The sequence below is a fragment of the Lepisma saccharinum genome, chromosome 3 (genome assembly GCF_977018435.1).
Source record: "Lepisma saccharinum chromosome 3, izLepSacc3.1, whole genome shotgun sequence".
Classification (NCBI taxonomy): domain Eukaryota; kingdom Metazoa; phylum Arthropoda; class Insecta; order Zygentoma; family Lepismatidae; genus Lepisma; species Lepisma saccharinum.
This window is the reverse complement of record NC_139231.1, coordinates 63101519-63119307: the sequence shown is the minus strand read 5'-3', so window position 1 is coordinate 63119307 and position 17789 is coordinate 63101519. Positions and strand designations below refer to the sequence as shown.

Below are 17789 nucleotides of genomic sequence, written 5' to 3'. Positions count from 1 at the left end.
GCACATTCTAGTAATATAATTAACTTTCAGGTAGATAGTTTCTGAATAATTTTATAGGTGTTGAAATAAAACCATTATTTATACAATGCGAGCTCTGACTAGCAGTACCATCATATTTTATTATTCTGCAGCTGCAAAAATCAGTTACATTAGGATATAATTATACTACATTAATCTACATGAAGTTTTCTTTCCAACAAGGTATAATACATGCTACTTGGTTACACTTTGATTTTCACACTCTAGGTTGACAATTTTCTGGAATTGCTCTGTAAATTAACCTCTCAAGAGAACCCATCCGTTTCCATTAATGCGAGGAAATCAGCACAGAAGGGTGCACGCAAAGCATAATCAGTGTCTTTTAAGGCTTGAACTAGTTGCAAGCGGTGGGGTTTTATTTGTAAACGTTTCCGCAGAACCCACCAGACAGTTTTCTGTGGAAGTTTAAGTTCTCTCGCTGCCCGGTAGGTGGACTTCTGTGGACTCCGCATGAAACATGTGTGCACTCGTTCCACTGTCTCTTCCCCAGTCGACGGATGGCCAGTCGATTTTCTTTTACAGATGCAGCCCAAATCTCTGAAATGTTCATACCACTTACGAATGGCCTTCCCCGTAGGTGGTTCTCTCCAATATTTGGTACGGCAATACCGTTGCACACTAATCACAGACTTGTTCACATGATAATCAAGCACACAGAAAGATCTCTGTTCTCCAGTCAACGCCATTTTCCTGCTCGCCCGCTGACTCCTAGTGGTAGAAAGTGGAAACACTGTGTGGAAACTAAACCTTGAAAATTAACCTTTCGAAGTGCATGTCTCACAATAACATATGTTTATTAGATTTCACAGAATAAATTTCTGTAATCGGGTCCATCATTTTGACTTACCCTGTACAGCTTATTATAACTCAAAGCTAATAATGATGATACATACATATTGAATTTCTTCATAAAAACAAGCTGAATTTCACACCATGATAAATAATAATTTTCTCATGACTTACCTCAGTGGCAGATACTTGAATTACTAAGAGATACTTCATTCTGTCATTTATCACTATCATATATTTTTAATATGAATGTTAATGAAAAATATATATATGTATATAATTTTATTCTGGGGAATTTACAGCTCTCCCAGTGTGTCCGGAGCTGCATAGAACAAGTTTTCCAAACAATGACGATCTGGGCAACTTCCTGAGAGTATCTGGGACCATCGTCCGGATGACAGATACAAAAGTGCTGGAATACCAAAGGGAATACAAGTGTGTTAAATGCAAATATGTAATGAAGGTGAAGGTATGTAGTTTTTATGCATGGGTCAAGTTACTTTATGTTTTATCACACACAGGAGATGTGAAGTTCTCCCAAAGGCATATAGGTGGTGTGGAGTTAGGGCCCCACACTTTCTTGGTTACTGCACAGGAGATGTATGAAGAAAAATAAACTTAACCAGGACTTGAACCTTGCCACTGCTCTACCAACAGCTGCTAGCCAGCCCTTGCTTAGTCTGATTTTTCACTTCTGGTTTTACCTGTGATATGACAACTGAATGTGTTGCCTTTGCAATGAGACAAAAAGGAAGAAAAGAAAGAAACTTAATTTCTTGTGACAGTGTTGCCATGTGTCTCCCAGTACAATGCTATATACCATTTTCTCCAATCTGTTTCCTTTCCGGTACCAATCACTTGATAGTTCCTGTGCCAATTGCAAATGATCTATCTGCTCTCACTCTCTTTCTACCGTCTTTACAGAATGAAGTGAAGTATTGCACTTCCTTACCTCCCTTTCTTCTCACCGAGCATCTGGACCAAACAATATTCCTACTATTTTCCTTCAAAAAACAGCTCACTCGCTAGCCACTCCTCTTGCAACATTATACAATAGGTGCTTCTCAGAAGGCTGCTTTCCCACTCAATGGAAGAAAGCAAATATAATTCCCATTTTTAAATCTGGCAATGCAAACGATACTACATGCTACAGGCCCATTTCTCTCCTCTCCACACTTGCTATTGTCTGTGAAAAAATTCTAAAAAATAGACTTCTGAAATTCACATCCCCTTACATTAACCCAGCGCAGCATGGATTTCTTCCAAATTCTTCATGCCTTACAAATCTGTCTTCTATGCAATCCTATGCCATAAACGCAATTACTAATCGTAATCAGTTGGATGTTGTGTACTTTGATCTGTCCAAAGCTTTTGATTCAGTGGATCACCATTATTTACTGCATAAATTAGCTAACAAATTTAATATAACTGGAAACATGTTAAACATAGTGAAAGACTATCTAAGAAATAGACAACAACGTGTTATACTTCCTGGAACTAATTCTAACTGGCTTCCTGTTATATCTGGTGTGCCGCAAGGAAGCGTTCTTGGCCCTCTGTTATTTGTATTATATCTGGATGATCTCACAGACCTCTTTAATTCCCCCATCTCAAGCACAATTCTAATTTTCGCTGATGATTGTAAGATTATGAGAGAAATAAAACAGCCATCAGACATGCAGCTTCTCCAAAATGACATAAATAGATTCTCCGAATGGTGTAAGCGATGGAAACTGTCCACAAACCTTTCGAAATGCTCTTACATAACAATTTCATTGAAGCAAAACATTCTTGAAGGTAATTATACACTCACCGACATCACTCTAGCAAAAGAAGCACAACTCCGAGATCTAGGTATCCTCATAGATTCTAAACTAACTTTCGATAATCACATATCAACCATCACAAAAAAGGCAATGCGTATGCTAGGCTTACTTTACAGATTCACCGAAATCCATAACCCGAAAGCACTTTCCATTTACTTCAAAACATTTGTCCCCCATTCTAGAGTACTGTTCACCCATCTGGAACATGGCTGCCCCTTCTCATACCTCCAAGATCGACAATGTTCTCAGCTTTTTCCTCTCCATCGTTCGATATAGAGTGCCGGCCCTGAGACACCTACCTCTGCTTGTAAACTTAAACATAAATACTCCAGAATCCGTAGATACGTTGCAGATATGAAATTACTACATAAGATCATTAATGGAAACCTAAGATGCAGCATCCCACTCCACAAACTCTCCCTCAGAGTGCCCAGACACAAAACGCGGAGCAAGGAAACTTTCCACACTGCAACTCCAAGACTCTCACTCATTCAACGTTCACTATTTCATAGGCTACCAAATCAGTTCAATGTCATATCAAACCAAACCGATATATTCAGTTCATATCCATCTTTCATTACCAACATAGAAAAAATTGTATATACAGTAGAGCGTCGATTATCCGAACGTCGGTCAACCGAACGACCGCTTAACCGAACTGTGTACTCGCTTGCACCTGTTACTCTCCCACCCTACCGTCCATCATCCCCCTCACTCCCAAACCAAGTTTCCCACAGTAGTCGCCGCACTGAGCCACCGCTGGCGGAACATTGCTTCTAATGGGGCCTTCATAAGGTGCTGCTGACCAGCCAAGCCGCCAGTCGCTGTGTTTCAACTATCAGCACACTTCTGTCGGTGTATGTATTGTTCATGCAAAATGCGTATGTAATATGTACATATTTTTGTTTAATAAACTGTACCACATACTATATATTCCTACTAAAGTTGCCTTTGTACGTTACTTTGTAATACTTAAAGAGATGCCTGTTTTTATGAATAAATTTACTGTACAGTACTTCTTTTTGGCAAATAAACATGTACAGTTCGATTATCCGAACAAACCAGTTTTCCGAACACCCATGTCCCCCAATTACTTCGGATAATCGACGCTCTACTGTATGTTATGCTTTTGTGAAACACATCTGTTTACCTTGGAACTGTCTTGACTTGTTTATGTTTATATTTATATTTTGTTTATTTTATTTTATCTTGTTTCGTGTGTTCATTTTAACACTAGTGTACTGTTTTACTGTTGTTTTTTTCCTGTTTAAAATGGCTTCTGCTGTACTAGAAATTTCAATAAATAAATAAATAATAAAGAAAATATTATCCTCTGGCAGCAAATGTAAACCAATGAAGCCGTGCTTATGTACACACTGTTGCCACTTCAGAGTTTCATGTTCACATTTTATGTATTATTTGAAGGAACTCATGCTTTGAAAAATGCTTTTGTGGTAGCAGTTAATTGCTGTAATACATTAGTGCATTCTTGTGTATTTTATTCGTAGTCTGGTTCTCCCTTCTCCCAATGTTTAGTTTACATTAAATAGTAACAATGCAAGGTGGTTTCTGCTAGGTCAACATTCAGCAAGGATGGGAAGAATATCATGTTAATCCAAAGGCAGGATAAATATTACTGTACGTTGACTAATGGCCGCGTGCACCAACGCCGATTATTTCGAAGTTCAGATGAGCGAGATCAATTTTAATCCACTCTAAATAAATTTGGTTTAAAGATTTGCATTGCACCAACGAAAAACGACGTTCAGTAGATTACGTTCAACTGACCCGAGATTAATTTGTAAGGCTATACCTGATTGGTTGGCTAAAACAAATGACAATCAAGAACCCCATAGAGTAATGTGATGTGTTAAAGTATCAACATGTAGGAGAAGAAAATAATTCGGGCTGCCAAGTTCTCTGAATTTGAGAGATGTACTAATCAACCTTGTCAATATGTACAAGGATGTAGTGGAGTGTAAAAAAATAATAATATTAAAAAAGAATTGACGGCACAACACAAAAGGAGAAGGCATGGAACCTTCTTCTACGGGACTTTAATGCCTTCGATTTTAGATAACAGCGTACGTTGAACCTCGCCTGCTCAATAAAGATATATTATTATTATTTCTATTATTACTGTACTGTGGTAAGTATTTGAATTTTTCATTTCTTAATTCTTATATATTTATATTGTTGTGTTGTGTAAATAGCCAGTAACATGGATTTTCATAAATTTATACAATCATATTTCCAACACCATGTAGCAATATCGTAAACATTGCTTTGTTCTAATTTACCTTGCACATAATATATGACATATATATATATATGTTTTGTGTTCTGGGATAGAAAGTACAGTATTTAGAAACATTACGACTTTGCACCACAGAACCACAAATGGTTATTATTATTTTGGCAGTTTTTAGTTTACATAGTTCTCGAATTATCAGCATTGTACATCCAACATCTCTAGCATTTGCACACGGCCATAGGGAACTCAATTGTTAGAGCAATGACATGGTATGCGCAGAGTGTCCTGATCACTAAAGACGATATTTTGATATTAGTGTGGGTCAGCTTACCTGCTCATCAAGAACTTTCAAGTTCAAATATACAATTTATTGTACTAATTTTGTACCCACCTTTGCTTTGAACTCTACATGTAACTTGTGTTTTTAGGGTGTAGGAGGTAATGTCTTGTTTATGATGAACTGAAAAAGTGGCATTTACCAGATCACAAAGGATGTAAGGTTCTAGAAATTTCAAATTCTCCCATAAAGAATAACTAAGCTGGGTAACTCATTGGTGACTCATACTTCAACAGTGCGATGCCAATGAGATGCCTACCCACCCCTATAACACATTTGTAGGAGTCAATCAAAATTCACATGTTTTGCTCTCTGTGTTGTGTGTGTTGAAGCAAAGAAGGCATATTTGCGATTTTATTTTGGGGGCTATTATTTTAGCAGTGACTATGAGTATTTCTTTGCTGTTGCATCACACTGACATTCTAAGTTACAAATTGGGGGTGGATTATTTTCTCACATTAATTCATGTTTTTTTTCTTTTTTTTTCATTGTAGAAATTCATTTTTAAGCAGATACATTGGTTTCAGTGTATTATGTTTTAAAGGGATAAAAATGAAATATTTAGTATTGAATACACAGCCTATTTTCTCTGTGCATACATGTGCAAAAGAGGCCACTCAAAGCTCCCTATGAATGCTCAAAGTAGTACCCCAGAGCATCCACAACACTTCGTTTTGGTTCTGTACTGTACAATGCATCCTTGTGGCAATTCCCTACCAACCTCTGGTACACAAGACGTGCATTGTTGATACATTGTTCAGTTCCATACAGTGTCCTCTTCCATTTGTATATTTCGAATTTTGCGAAAGAAAATTGTTGCCATGACTTATGCCCGAACCCTCGTACATGCATAGGCTATAGCAACGAAGTGACAAAGGAAAGTGGAAATTACAGGTTCATATTAACTGCTCATTGTGATGCCCTTTTTAATTTTATAATGCCTATGTTCATAATTTTGGTGTCAATTTACCTGCCTATTTTAGAGGTTTTAAGCACCTACAGAGTCCGTTCTGAAAGTATCCGAACTTATTTATTTGCAAACAATTTATTGATGACAATTACAACTGCTGTCAATATTCTTCAAATGTAGGCACCTTCAGCCTCAATACAGCGATTATAGCGAGTGTTCCACTGTTCACAGCAGTCCTGGAAGTCCTTGACTGACACCCTCTTTAATGCTGCGTAGCAGCTTGAACCTCTTCAATTGACGCAAAACGCTTCCCCTTGAGCACCCTTTTGACCTTGGGAAACAAAAAAGAAGTCGGCCGGTGCCAAGTCTGGGCTGTAAGGGGGATGAGGCAGTGTTGCCACACGTACGTTGGCTAAAAACTCACCAACCAACAGCACTGTGTGAGCTGGTGCGTTGTCGTGGTAAAGCACCCACCTGTCGGCAATGTCAGACCGGATGCACTGGACCCTCTGTCGGAGACGCTGAAGCACTGTTTTGTAGTAAGCTGCATTCACGGTGGTCCCAGCAGGTACAAACTCTTTGTGCATGACCTCCTTCGCGTCAAAAAAGACAAGGAGCATTTGTCTTCACCTTTGATTTTGACATCCGGGCCTTCTTTTGTCTCTTGCTTTCGGGGTCATACTCGAATAGCCAGGTTTCATCCCTGTTTATCACTTGGTCGAGAAACGTTTTGTCACCGTCCACACGTTCCACAATTTCATGGGCAATTCGCACACGACACTGCATTTGATTGTCCGTCAAAATCTTCGGAACCATTTTTGCACAGATTTTGCGCATGTTCAAGTTTTGGGTAACAATTTCAAAAATTTGCATTTTCGCTAGTCCCACCTCCTCTGCAATCATCTGGAGATTTAACGCCTGTCATTGTCTAACAGAGCTTTCACACGGGCCACATTTTCCTCCGTTTTTGACGTGGACGGCTTCCCTGAGCGTTGTTCGTCCTCGACCACCTCCCGTCCTTCCTTGAACGCCGTGTGCCATGTGTAAACTTGCGTGCGGAACATCACTTCCTTGCTGTAAGCCTCCCGTAGCGTGGTTAAAGTCTCAGTAAAGTTTTTTTTTTTAATTTAACACAAAATTTCACAGCGTAGCGCTGATCCAAAGTGTGCTTCATTTTCATCAAATCCACCAACTGCAAATTCTCGATGCGAGGTTTTTTCCGTGTACACAACACGAGCGATTGCACCTCAACCACTGCTCGCAGGCAACTGAGCGAGGCCTTGTTTTGAAGGTTAAGGTCCCCACTGCCACCTGGCGCAGCTTACCCGAACCCTCGACCAATTCTCGCGCCGTGCTGCGGACAGTTCGGATACTTTCAGAACGGACCCTGTAGTTATTACAAATGCTTATGCAGTGGGCTCTTTATAATTTGAATTACTTGGTAATTCAAACAGATATTTATTCCCCTTGAAATTATCTTTAACCTTTAGACACCGAAGCTGATTTTCCAGGTATTTACAATAACGCCAAGTGTGTTTTCAGCGGGAAATTTGAAATTCTGCATGCTTCTAAATGAAATTAATGGAACTAAGAACGTTCGAGGTACAAATTATACGTCATTTTGTTCAGTATACTTTGGGCTATAATCCTGATGAAAAAAAACAACAAATTTTCCATAATCAGTTAGAAGAAGAACAAAAAGAGGGAAAGTAATATTTTTTTTTACACGAAATTTGAAATGTCTGCGATGTATTCGTCTTAGTATGCCGAATCCATACCTAATAACTCATTGTCAATTTCACTCAGTGACAAACTGGGTCGTCTTTCCACCTTATTCACCCACCCTTTACTCTTGTTGGAAGAGAAAGAAGCCGCAATGCCACAGCTGGTCACACGCCACAAGCTGGGGAACACACACACTGAACGAAAGTTCAAACTCGAATATTTTCAATTTGTCCAACTCGCTTTGTTAGTCTGTCATACCCTCCACGGTAACTTACCTAAGTAAACACATGATGCAAGGAGCTAAAAATAGCATGACTGACAGAAACAAGGCAAGAATTTCAACAATACTTCCTTTGTAATCCTACTGCGCAGTTTTGTGAAATACGAGGGCCACTATTTATATTTTGAACCTTGGAAACACTGATTGAAGTTAGGCGCGATTTGACGTTTGCACGGAATCGTCTGGCATTATTGACCATAACGTACTTCAAATGTTTTGTCAATAGCTTCATTTGTGTTGTTTATGTTGCCTTGGAGATTGCGCGACAGCAATAAAATGGAATTAACTTGTGAACATTTTCGTGCGATGATTTTTTACGATTTTCGACGTGGATTATCAAGACAAGAGTGCATCGATGAACTTACTTCCACATTTGGCGATGAAGCCCCATCCTTTGCCACTGTGAAACGCTGGTATAACGAATTTAATCGTGGCCACCATTCGCTCACCGACGAGATTCGCGAAGGTCGTCCAAAATCAGTTGTTGTTCAAGAAAACATTGATGCTGTGCAAAACCTAATACTGCAAGATCGTCATGTGACATACTGTGAGATTGAGGCAACCATAGGCATTAGTTCCACCAGCATATATAAAATCTTACATGATCATTTAGCTGTGAGAAAGGTATGTTCTCGTTGGATCCCACACAATTTGACTTGAACTCAAAAAGACGCTCGCGTCAATTGATGCAAACAAATGCTCAATAAATGCAATCGTGGTGCTTCAAAAGACGTATATAAGATTGTAACAGGTGACGAATCATGGATATATGCATATGAGCCGGAACGTAAACAGCAGTTGACTGTATGGGTGTTTCAAGATGAACCCAATCCAACAAAAGTTGTTCGCGCTCGAAGCACATGGAAACAAATGGTCGCCTGTTTTTTCGGGAAAACTGGTCATGTGGCAACTGTGCATTTAGAGGATCGTAGAACGGTCAACTCTGAATGGTACACAATAATTTGTTTGCCAGAGGTCTTCGGTCAAATACGGAACACAAACAAACTCCATCGGATTATTCTTCTTCAAGACAATGCCAGCTGTCACACATCTCGTCTAACAACCGACTTTATGAACAGTCAAAAAATTTAATTGAAGGGTCATCCACCGTACAGTCCTGATTTGGCACCCAATGACTTCTACTTGTTCCCGAATGTCAAGAATAAATTGCATGGACAACGATTTTCGTCGGCGGAAGATGCCGTTGATGCGTTCAAAAACCATATTATGGAGGTGTCTCAAGAAGATTGGAAAAACTGCTTTGACAAATGGTTCGAACGAATGCAAAAGTGTATTGGCCATAAAGGAGAATACTTCGAAAAACAATAAAGCAGTTTTCAATGCCAAATTCCTGTTTTTTCATTGTTAGGCTCAAAATATAAATAGTGACCCTCGTAGCAAAGAGCAGTTGGCTGTTTTCCAAACCTTTGTTGGCAGCTGGAGGCTTTTGACTTCCTTTCCCTGCCGCCTCCCGCTGCCCCCACCCATGCTTTTGGCACCAGGAATATTGGAAGGTCTTACTTCTATTGCCAGAAGAGTGGTTTGAAACATCAAAATTGAGACAGAAGGGATGTTTTCGAAACCAATGAAAGTAAATTGAAAAAAAAAAAATCAATTTTTCGGACATTGCCCCCCCCCCCCCCCCATAGTAATAATGAATGTCACAAGCCTTGCTTAAGGGAAACCTGTTCTTTAATGGTTAATGATGTAATGTTTCTGTTAATTTTCATTTTGGATAATTCAAACTTTTTTGTGTCAAATGAGTCCAATGTATATTATCAGTATAAACGGTATAAGCAGAGATACCCATCAGTCTGAATAAAACAATGAGCATGTACTTATAGAACATAAATTATATAATTAATTACTTGTATTATTTTCAGGCTGATTACGAACAGTATTACTCGATTGAAAGTCCAAATAGTTGTGGCAGTCCTGAGCCATGTCCGGGCACAAAGTTCATCATCCTAAGTGAGAGTGACTTTGTCTATTACAGAGACTACCAAGAGATCAAAATTCAAGTAAAGACATTTCCTACTTTTCCTCTTGTCTGTTATTTTATTGCATCTGTATGTTGTTACGTTAGTATATGTCATGTTTTGCAATAGTTGTTTTGAATGCATAATCACTTGAAATTTTCACCATTACATGTGTTGGAATGTAAAAAAATTATCAGTAATTAGGTAATGCAACAAATATAAGCATTTTTTTGCATAACGTTTTCTCAAAATAAAGCTGATTTTGTGTAAATTGGATTCTAGAGTTCTTCAAATTGTTCATCACAATTTTCATGTAAATACAAGGTAATTATTATTAATAATAATAATAAATATGTTAATTATTGTGTTTTAAATCCACTTTATGCACAAATAGGTTAATTGCGACTGGACCACAGTTTAAAGTGGGATCCGAGCCACTATATGCCTCCACCAGATATCAATCCAGGACACTTTGATTAGAGGGTAATGAAATTACCATTACACAATCAGGGAGGCTATTTTTCTCACATTGTAAGATATTTAGCATTAGACTTCTCAAGGACATACTAGACTCCTTACAGCAAGTTCTGAATATTATTATGTTTGGCAATAGCTGCTAGGCACGGTGGCATATATCAGTGAAAAGATGATAACGTCCACCAGACAGTTACCATGTGTTGTTGAATTCCAAGGCCGAGTCTATCACCTATTGTCATAACAACATTCCAAACCTTTTGTGAAGAGTGTATAATTAAATTATAATGAAAGTTTCATTGTATCAAGAATTAATTTTGAAATTTACACATGCTGTTTGATTTTTGTATTTCACAGTACACATATTTTTACATGACATTGGGTAATATTTTATTGCACTATTTTTCTCTTGTCATCAAATATTTTTTAGTAACTACGTTTTAATGGCATATTTGCTATTTTTGTTATTTGTAAAGTATTATGATCACTGGATAATTTATAAAATAAGTCTTCATGCTCTCACATTGCTAATGAAATGGCATAAAAGTTAAGCAAAGTTTGTTTTGAGTCCTGTTTATGCTCAGATAGGCTAATCGAAACTGAAGTGCCATACGTTTATTCTGTTTATGTAATACTGTGCTCTAGTTTCGTACACTGAAACAACGTTGTTTAGAAGGGTTTCTTCTTTTTCCATTGTTTACAGGAGCAAGTAGGAAAACTGAACATTGGGACGCTTCCAAGATCAATGTGGGTCACTTTGGAAGATGATTTGGTGGATTCATGTAAACCTGGTGATGATGTAGTCATATGGTAAGCATTCTGTTTTTGTTATCCACAAGTTAAATATAATTGCCTGTTCTATAGCTTTTCTAATAGTCTCATATTAAATGCATAATTCTTCCAGTTTGGTTACTGTTCTTATGAATGTAAATCTATAATTCATGTACAGTGTATTTGGAAGATAAATTTTTAAATAAAAGTCTATAATATATATTTTAGGGATGGAACTGATTAATCGGTACTCTATCGGTATTGACCGATGTAGGAATATTGGTTTATCAGTAAAATTACCGATTATGTTACCGATTCGATATATCTGTAAATATCTTATAATTTAGTGCAAAATTCTACCATTTTATAATTTTAATGGCTAATCTCCGTGACCTAGTTTTAAAAAAGTAAATGCCTAAATCTGCAACTTCATTTGCACTGCAGTCACCTCAAAACACACATTTACTAAGGAGCTCAATGATCCATTCAGGTTCTTCAAGGACCATTTGGAATTTTATGTCGGATCGGTAGAATATTGGTTATTGGTATCGGCTAAAATTTCATATCGGCCCATCCCTAATATATTTTATAATCCATGCATTTCACTTATGTGATGATTGTGAATATGACTATACTTACTATGAAGTTTTATTTTCAGTAGTAATTTTAAAGTTTCAAAATCAAATTTCAAATTATATTCCCTCGCAAAAACATCAAAATGTAATTTTAAATATCAAATTTGAATCCAAAATTTAAGTTTATTTACGACTACATGTATCTACCAATAGATTACCAATTATGTAACCTGTCTCATTTCTGGTCTATGTAGTGCATGCTAGGGATGATGGGATACAATAATTGGTATTTGGCCATTATGGGTTCATCAATAAAATTGATAATTAGATACTGCCATTAATATTATGTTATTATTTCGTTATCTCTTTCGTATATACCAGTACTTCAAAAATTTCATGTCAGTGCGTAATGCATTTTTATAGTGGTACTGTTAGAAGAAGATGGAGACCAGGTGGTAAACGAAACAGGTGCGATTGTGACTTGGTGTTTGAGGCAAACTACCTGCAGGTATGCAATGACCAAAGAGGAGGAGTCCATGTCACTCCAGAGATGCAGGAGGAATTTGCTACATATTGGCAGGAGTACCATCATCAGCCGTTGGTAGGAAGGAACAACATTCTGAGCTCATTTTGCCCTCAGGTAATGTATTCTTGTGTCATGAAAAATTGCTTCACCTCTTATATTGCAGTAAAGTGAAATTTCCATTAACAGTTACGGTGCTTCCCCTTAGCTCACAGCTCTCATTGTAAGGTAACACCATGTCATTTTCCACAGTGTCCCATCAGGGAAGTTATTTTGCCTGGAATATCCTTTGCAACTCTGAAGTAGCTTTGATTCATCCATGGTTTTCTAATCCAAAAATTTATGGTCATGGTTTCTACCAAGTTGGGAGTGAGGTACCATAAAATAGGTTTGTCAAAATGTACCAGTGTATGGCTGGATTGATTGATTTAGTTTATTTTACTTCACGTTTTGTGTCTCTTGGCTAATTTGCGAAGATGGGGATAAGTTATGAAATGATGAAATTGATGAATGGACATTCACAAACAACCTTGTCCGAGCGGGATTCGAACCCAGGACGCTTGGTGTTGCAGCACGAAGTGCTAACCACTCGGCCACAGGGTCCGGCAGTGTATGGCTGGATTCAGCAAGTACTTTTCCCAATGTTATGTTAATTCTTACAATCCTATTGTATCTGAACTCTTTCCACTTTAAGAATGAAGTCACTGCAAAGAAAAATAAGTATCTTTGTGTAAATAATTGCTTGATATTGGTATATTCTGACATAAGCTATGCATAGATTTAGGTACTGTCGCTTTGCAATTGAAGGTTAGCTTAAGTTACATAGCTTTATTGTATGCATAAAATGCCTGCACAAAAGCTACCATTGGAATTAACCAATAGGAAAGCAGCAAGTTGTCACACATTTTTTTTTACATCTACTACTTTGTTCTTGAAGTAAACGGAGATTATGACTTAGAGAATACCACTTTCCTTTCATCATATTTTGTTTGCTTTGAACCATGACACCCAAAATAAACTTTTCATCTGAAAGACCACACTTCAAAATTCAGCGACCTGGCAACAATGTGCTTACTTCAAATTTCCATTCCCTATATACAACACCTGAAAATACTTAACATTGAATCATGAACTCCACCTTTCTGCAAGTTTGGCACAGAATTACTGGAAATTGTGCACTTTGCATTGTTCTGAGATAATTGAACTCTAGAGAAAGTACCAGTAGTTATTAATGTTTGAGCTTCTGTATAGCTGAAGAATTAGTGCTTTCATTTCTTGATGGAAGGAAGCTCTAAATGACTCTGTCCTACCAGGCATCGTCAGGAGCTGCTTGAAAGTTTAGAGTAGCAGACTCTGGTTTATGAAACCTTGATAACAGTAGGAAGAGGACTGGATGTGCTGAACATGCATCACCCAATGTGATGCTGCTTTGTATGCCTTGCCCCTTAAAGGGCTGCTGCACTATTATTATTATTTTTTAAGATATCAAGTTAAATTTGTAAAACATTATTTCCCATTACAGATAACTACAGCCACATATTTATGGTTAAGAGATGAAGGTTTCGGTACAAAATCTGGGTACATTTCGGGATCAAAAGCTGTCTATAAAATGGCATTTTGGTGTTAAAATGGTGGATATAACCCTAAATTTGATTTACTCTGATAACCACATTGTATCTAAAGATATCCGTTTGGCGGTTACGCGGAGATAGGTAATTAACTGTGATAAGTTTACTATTAATTTTTCCGCGTAAATGTTTCTTGCGATCGAGCAATTTTGCAAGCAAAATCTACATTGGAAAGGTTTTCGAAAAACCTATGCATTAGTGAGACATGCCCGCCGACCTCAACACTAATCCCTGGGCCCTCAATAAAACTTGGCTTCCCGCTATCAGGAACCTGCTCCCCCACGACGAGAAACCAAGCACGGACCTCAAGCGAACAAGCACCGTTCCACGAAAGCAGACTACAAGATCTGGAACTGGCGCGTACAGTGCCATAACCTCGATGCATGGTAAAAGATGGAAGCACTACACCCACAGAAAGTGAAAGGACTGCGTCAACTAGCACCACCACGAGCACAAGTGGAAGAAGAAGGAACTACGCCACCCGCAGCAAGACAGTACACGCCTGACAAAGCTACCAGACGAGTGGCGAAATCGATCGCAAGAAAACTTTACGTGAAAAAATGAATAGTAAGTGTATCAGAGTTAATTACTCTGATAAGTTTACTTTTCATTTTTTCTGCGCAAATTTTCTTCACGATTTATTTTGACACCTGTCTGGTAGCTTCGTCAGGCATGTACAGTACAGTAAACTTATCAGAGTAAATTACCTATCTTCGCATAACTACCAAACAGATTTCCTTAGATACAACCTAAATTTGATTTTTAAAACTACATTTATTACACAAAATAATGATTTTCCTTCTTATAATACATTTATGTAGTTGTCAGAGCATTATGTTTATTCTTGCGGCAAGGTGTCCATTTTTGCTTCTCAAATATTGACAGCAGAATTAATCAATTGTCCTTGATTTGTATAACTCACAGGGTAATTCAGACTTCAGAAAATGCTGTGTCTATATGTAAACTCAAAATTTCATGTTCAAGAGAGAATTTCAAATTTTGCAGTTCATTTCACATCATTTTGTGACATAATATGGTAGTAAAATGCACCTCACACCTCTCAAAATCATGAAAAATGAACATTGTAGTGTGTTATTTCACATTTCCATCAAAAACTAAATATGCATACATCTACTGATAACATGACCTCTCTTTTCAGCCCTATTTCTTATATTTTGCAGTATTGTACACTCCTGATGAGTAGATTTTCTCAGGCTATTCACCTGGTCGATAGCCCGAGAGAATCTATACATCATTCGTTGGCAGGAAAGCTTCAAGTCTTACTTCATTGTACACTCCTGTTCACATAAAGTAGCACATTTTATAAGGTTGTTTAATTGAAGTGTGTGCCACTTTATATTATCAGGACAATGCACCAGACTGCCTTCTTTGCAGGGACTCCCCAATAGCACAGTGGTTGCGTTGTCACCTTGTAATCAAGGGGTCCACGTTCGATACCCGATGGAGGCACATAGTGGTCCGGATCTCACTATTTTTTTTCTCCAGTCCTAATTAGCCTTTCTGTGCATAAAGTGTACTTAAACACTAACTCAATCAATAACTCAATGTCTTCTTTGCAGTATGAATTAAAAACAATATTGTAAAACTTTATATTTCCTCTGTCCACACCTAGGGTGTTTTTTTTAGTTACCTTCTATTTTTAAATGTGCATGTTTGTTGCAGGTGTATGGATTATATCTGGTGAAGCTAGCATTAGCTGTTGTGCTGGCTGGAGGGGTACATAAGCAGGATCCTTCAGGAAGTAGAATCCGTGGTGAATCGCATCTTCTTCTTGTTGGGGACCCAGGCACTGGAAAATCCCATCTGTTGCGCTTTGCATCTCGTCTTTGCCCCAGATCTGTTCTCACAACAGGCGTTGGATCAACTTCTGCTGGGCTCACTGTGACAGTTGTACAAGTAAGAATTGGTCCTGATTGCTCTGTCTTACTACATACTAGGGATACCATTTACACAGTAGGGTGGAGTGAAAAAAATGACTGTTGACAATTTAAAGTCCTATAGTGTACAAAAGTTGTTTCTGGTGTTGTTACTATTCCTCTCTCCCCTCCCCCCCCTAAATTTCTGAAAATTTCTTCTGCCTCCCCAATGGTGTTCAAATTTTGAGTTAATCAGGAATTACACATGCAATTTTTTTTTTTTAAGGAATAAAAATTGTGATAGTTATGTCTCCTACTGTGCAAAACCAACCTATACAGTGCTCATGAACCCTGTAAAATACTTCTGATAAGTTCTTCTGCTTTACCAAGGTTATTGAATTTATTGAAAAATTCAAAATTTAAAGGAAATTATTGCATTTAAAAATGACATGTTGTCTAGTTTTACTTTAAAAGTTGCCGGAGCATGGTGCTAACCACATCATCTCCATAAATAGCAGAAATCGAGAATGTGTGGAGGTTGTACCTCCGCATCCTCATGTGCCTTCATGGCACGATGCAATAGGCATGGGTAACTTTACTTAACTTTTGTAAATATAACTTTTATCCACAGGGTTCCCACACACCTGGAAAACCTGGAAATCTCAGGGAATTTGAAAAAAATACAAATCTCAGGGAAAATCTTGTAATTGATTAAGAGTTCCCAATGAAGCAAAACTGAGGGATTATAATATGCTCCTGTCTGTGGATAATCCAGGCTCTTGTAGCATTTCTCTTGCAGCAAGGAACTCGTATATATTTGTTTGTCTGTTTCTTTTTTTAAAATGTGATTCCAGGGCTGGTGACCAAGTGTATACCCACATAAATTTTGCGCTTTTTAACATTTAATTAGCCGATTTCGATCTTTTCCATGATGTAAAATATATTTCAAGATGTGGAAAATGCATAATAAAGATAACCTGATGTCCAAAGTTAACCAGTGTTCATCTGATTTCCCTTATTAGGGGGTGGGCCGCGGTGGCTCAGTCGGTAACGCGTCTGACTACCATGCTTAAGGTACCGGGTTCGATCCCCGGCCGGTTCAAATCCGGGAACTTTTCTAACGTAGGAAGCGGCCCCGGCGCCCACCCAGCGTCGAATAACATGGGTACCTGGGGGAAACCCTGGGGGGTAAAGGCGGTCAGGGGCGTGATGCTGATCACATCACCCCCACTCACGACCGGATCAAGAAAGTGTGGGGCGTTACCTCCACACCCCCTATACGCCTTCATGGCGTGGTGCTAAGCACAGGGGAACACTTTACTTTACTTTACTTAGGGGGTAGTTTTAAGTTGTGTTTTTCCTTCTTTTTTTTACAAAATAGTAAAAAAAATGGAGTTTAGGGAAATATTTATTTTCTGGCATCTTTTGTGTACAATATTGTTGATTGTGTATTTACTGCATTTAGAACAGAATTTTAAATATTCACTTACTAGTGCCATATATGAATTATGTACTGTTCATAAATACTTGTTCATATTTTAAGTTTTTGATCATGTTTAACTATTGTTATAGTCTTGACATGACATGTGAATTTTTACATGCCTCAAAAGCTCACATACTAGGGACATTCAATATATAAGTTTCCCGGTGCTATAAAATATTGTATAAAGCAATGCCATTAAAAAGAAGCACATGGTTGGCAAGCGCCATCCTTCGTCTACAAGGAACAACAATCGATTCATTATCAGACGTGAAGGTGCATGCGCTCAAGGGCGAAAAGTAAATGCTTGTTCGGAAAACAC

General features: G+C 38.0%; 1 protein-coding gene across 5 annotated transcripts in view; it reads left to right on the top strand.

Annotated features, from left to right (window-relative positions):
- Window positions 1–17789, top strand: part of LOC145985090 (uncharacterized) — a 64008-nt gene that overhangs the window by 22065 nt on the left and 24154 nt on the right. For all 5 annotated transcript variants that reach the window (XM_083118675.1, XM_083118679.1, XM_083118676.1 and 2 more), the window contains 5 exons: window positions 1131–1297; window positions 10044–10181; window positions 11317–11423; window positions 12383–12599; window positions 15794–16027. In XM_083118675.1, the coding sequence (XP_082974801.1) occupies window positions 1131–1297; window positions 10044–10181; window positions 11317–11423; window positions 12383–12599; window positions 15794–16027 (863 nt within the window). The remainder of the gene's footprint in view (window positions 1–1130; window positions 1298–10043; window positions 10182–11316; window positions 11424–12382; window positions 12600–15793; window positions 16028–17789) is intronic.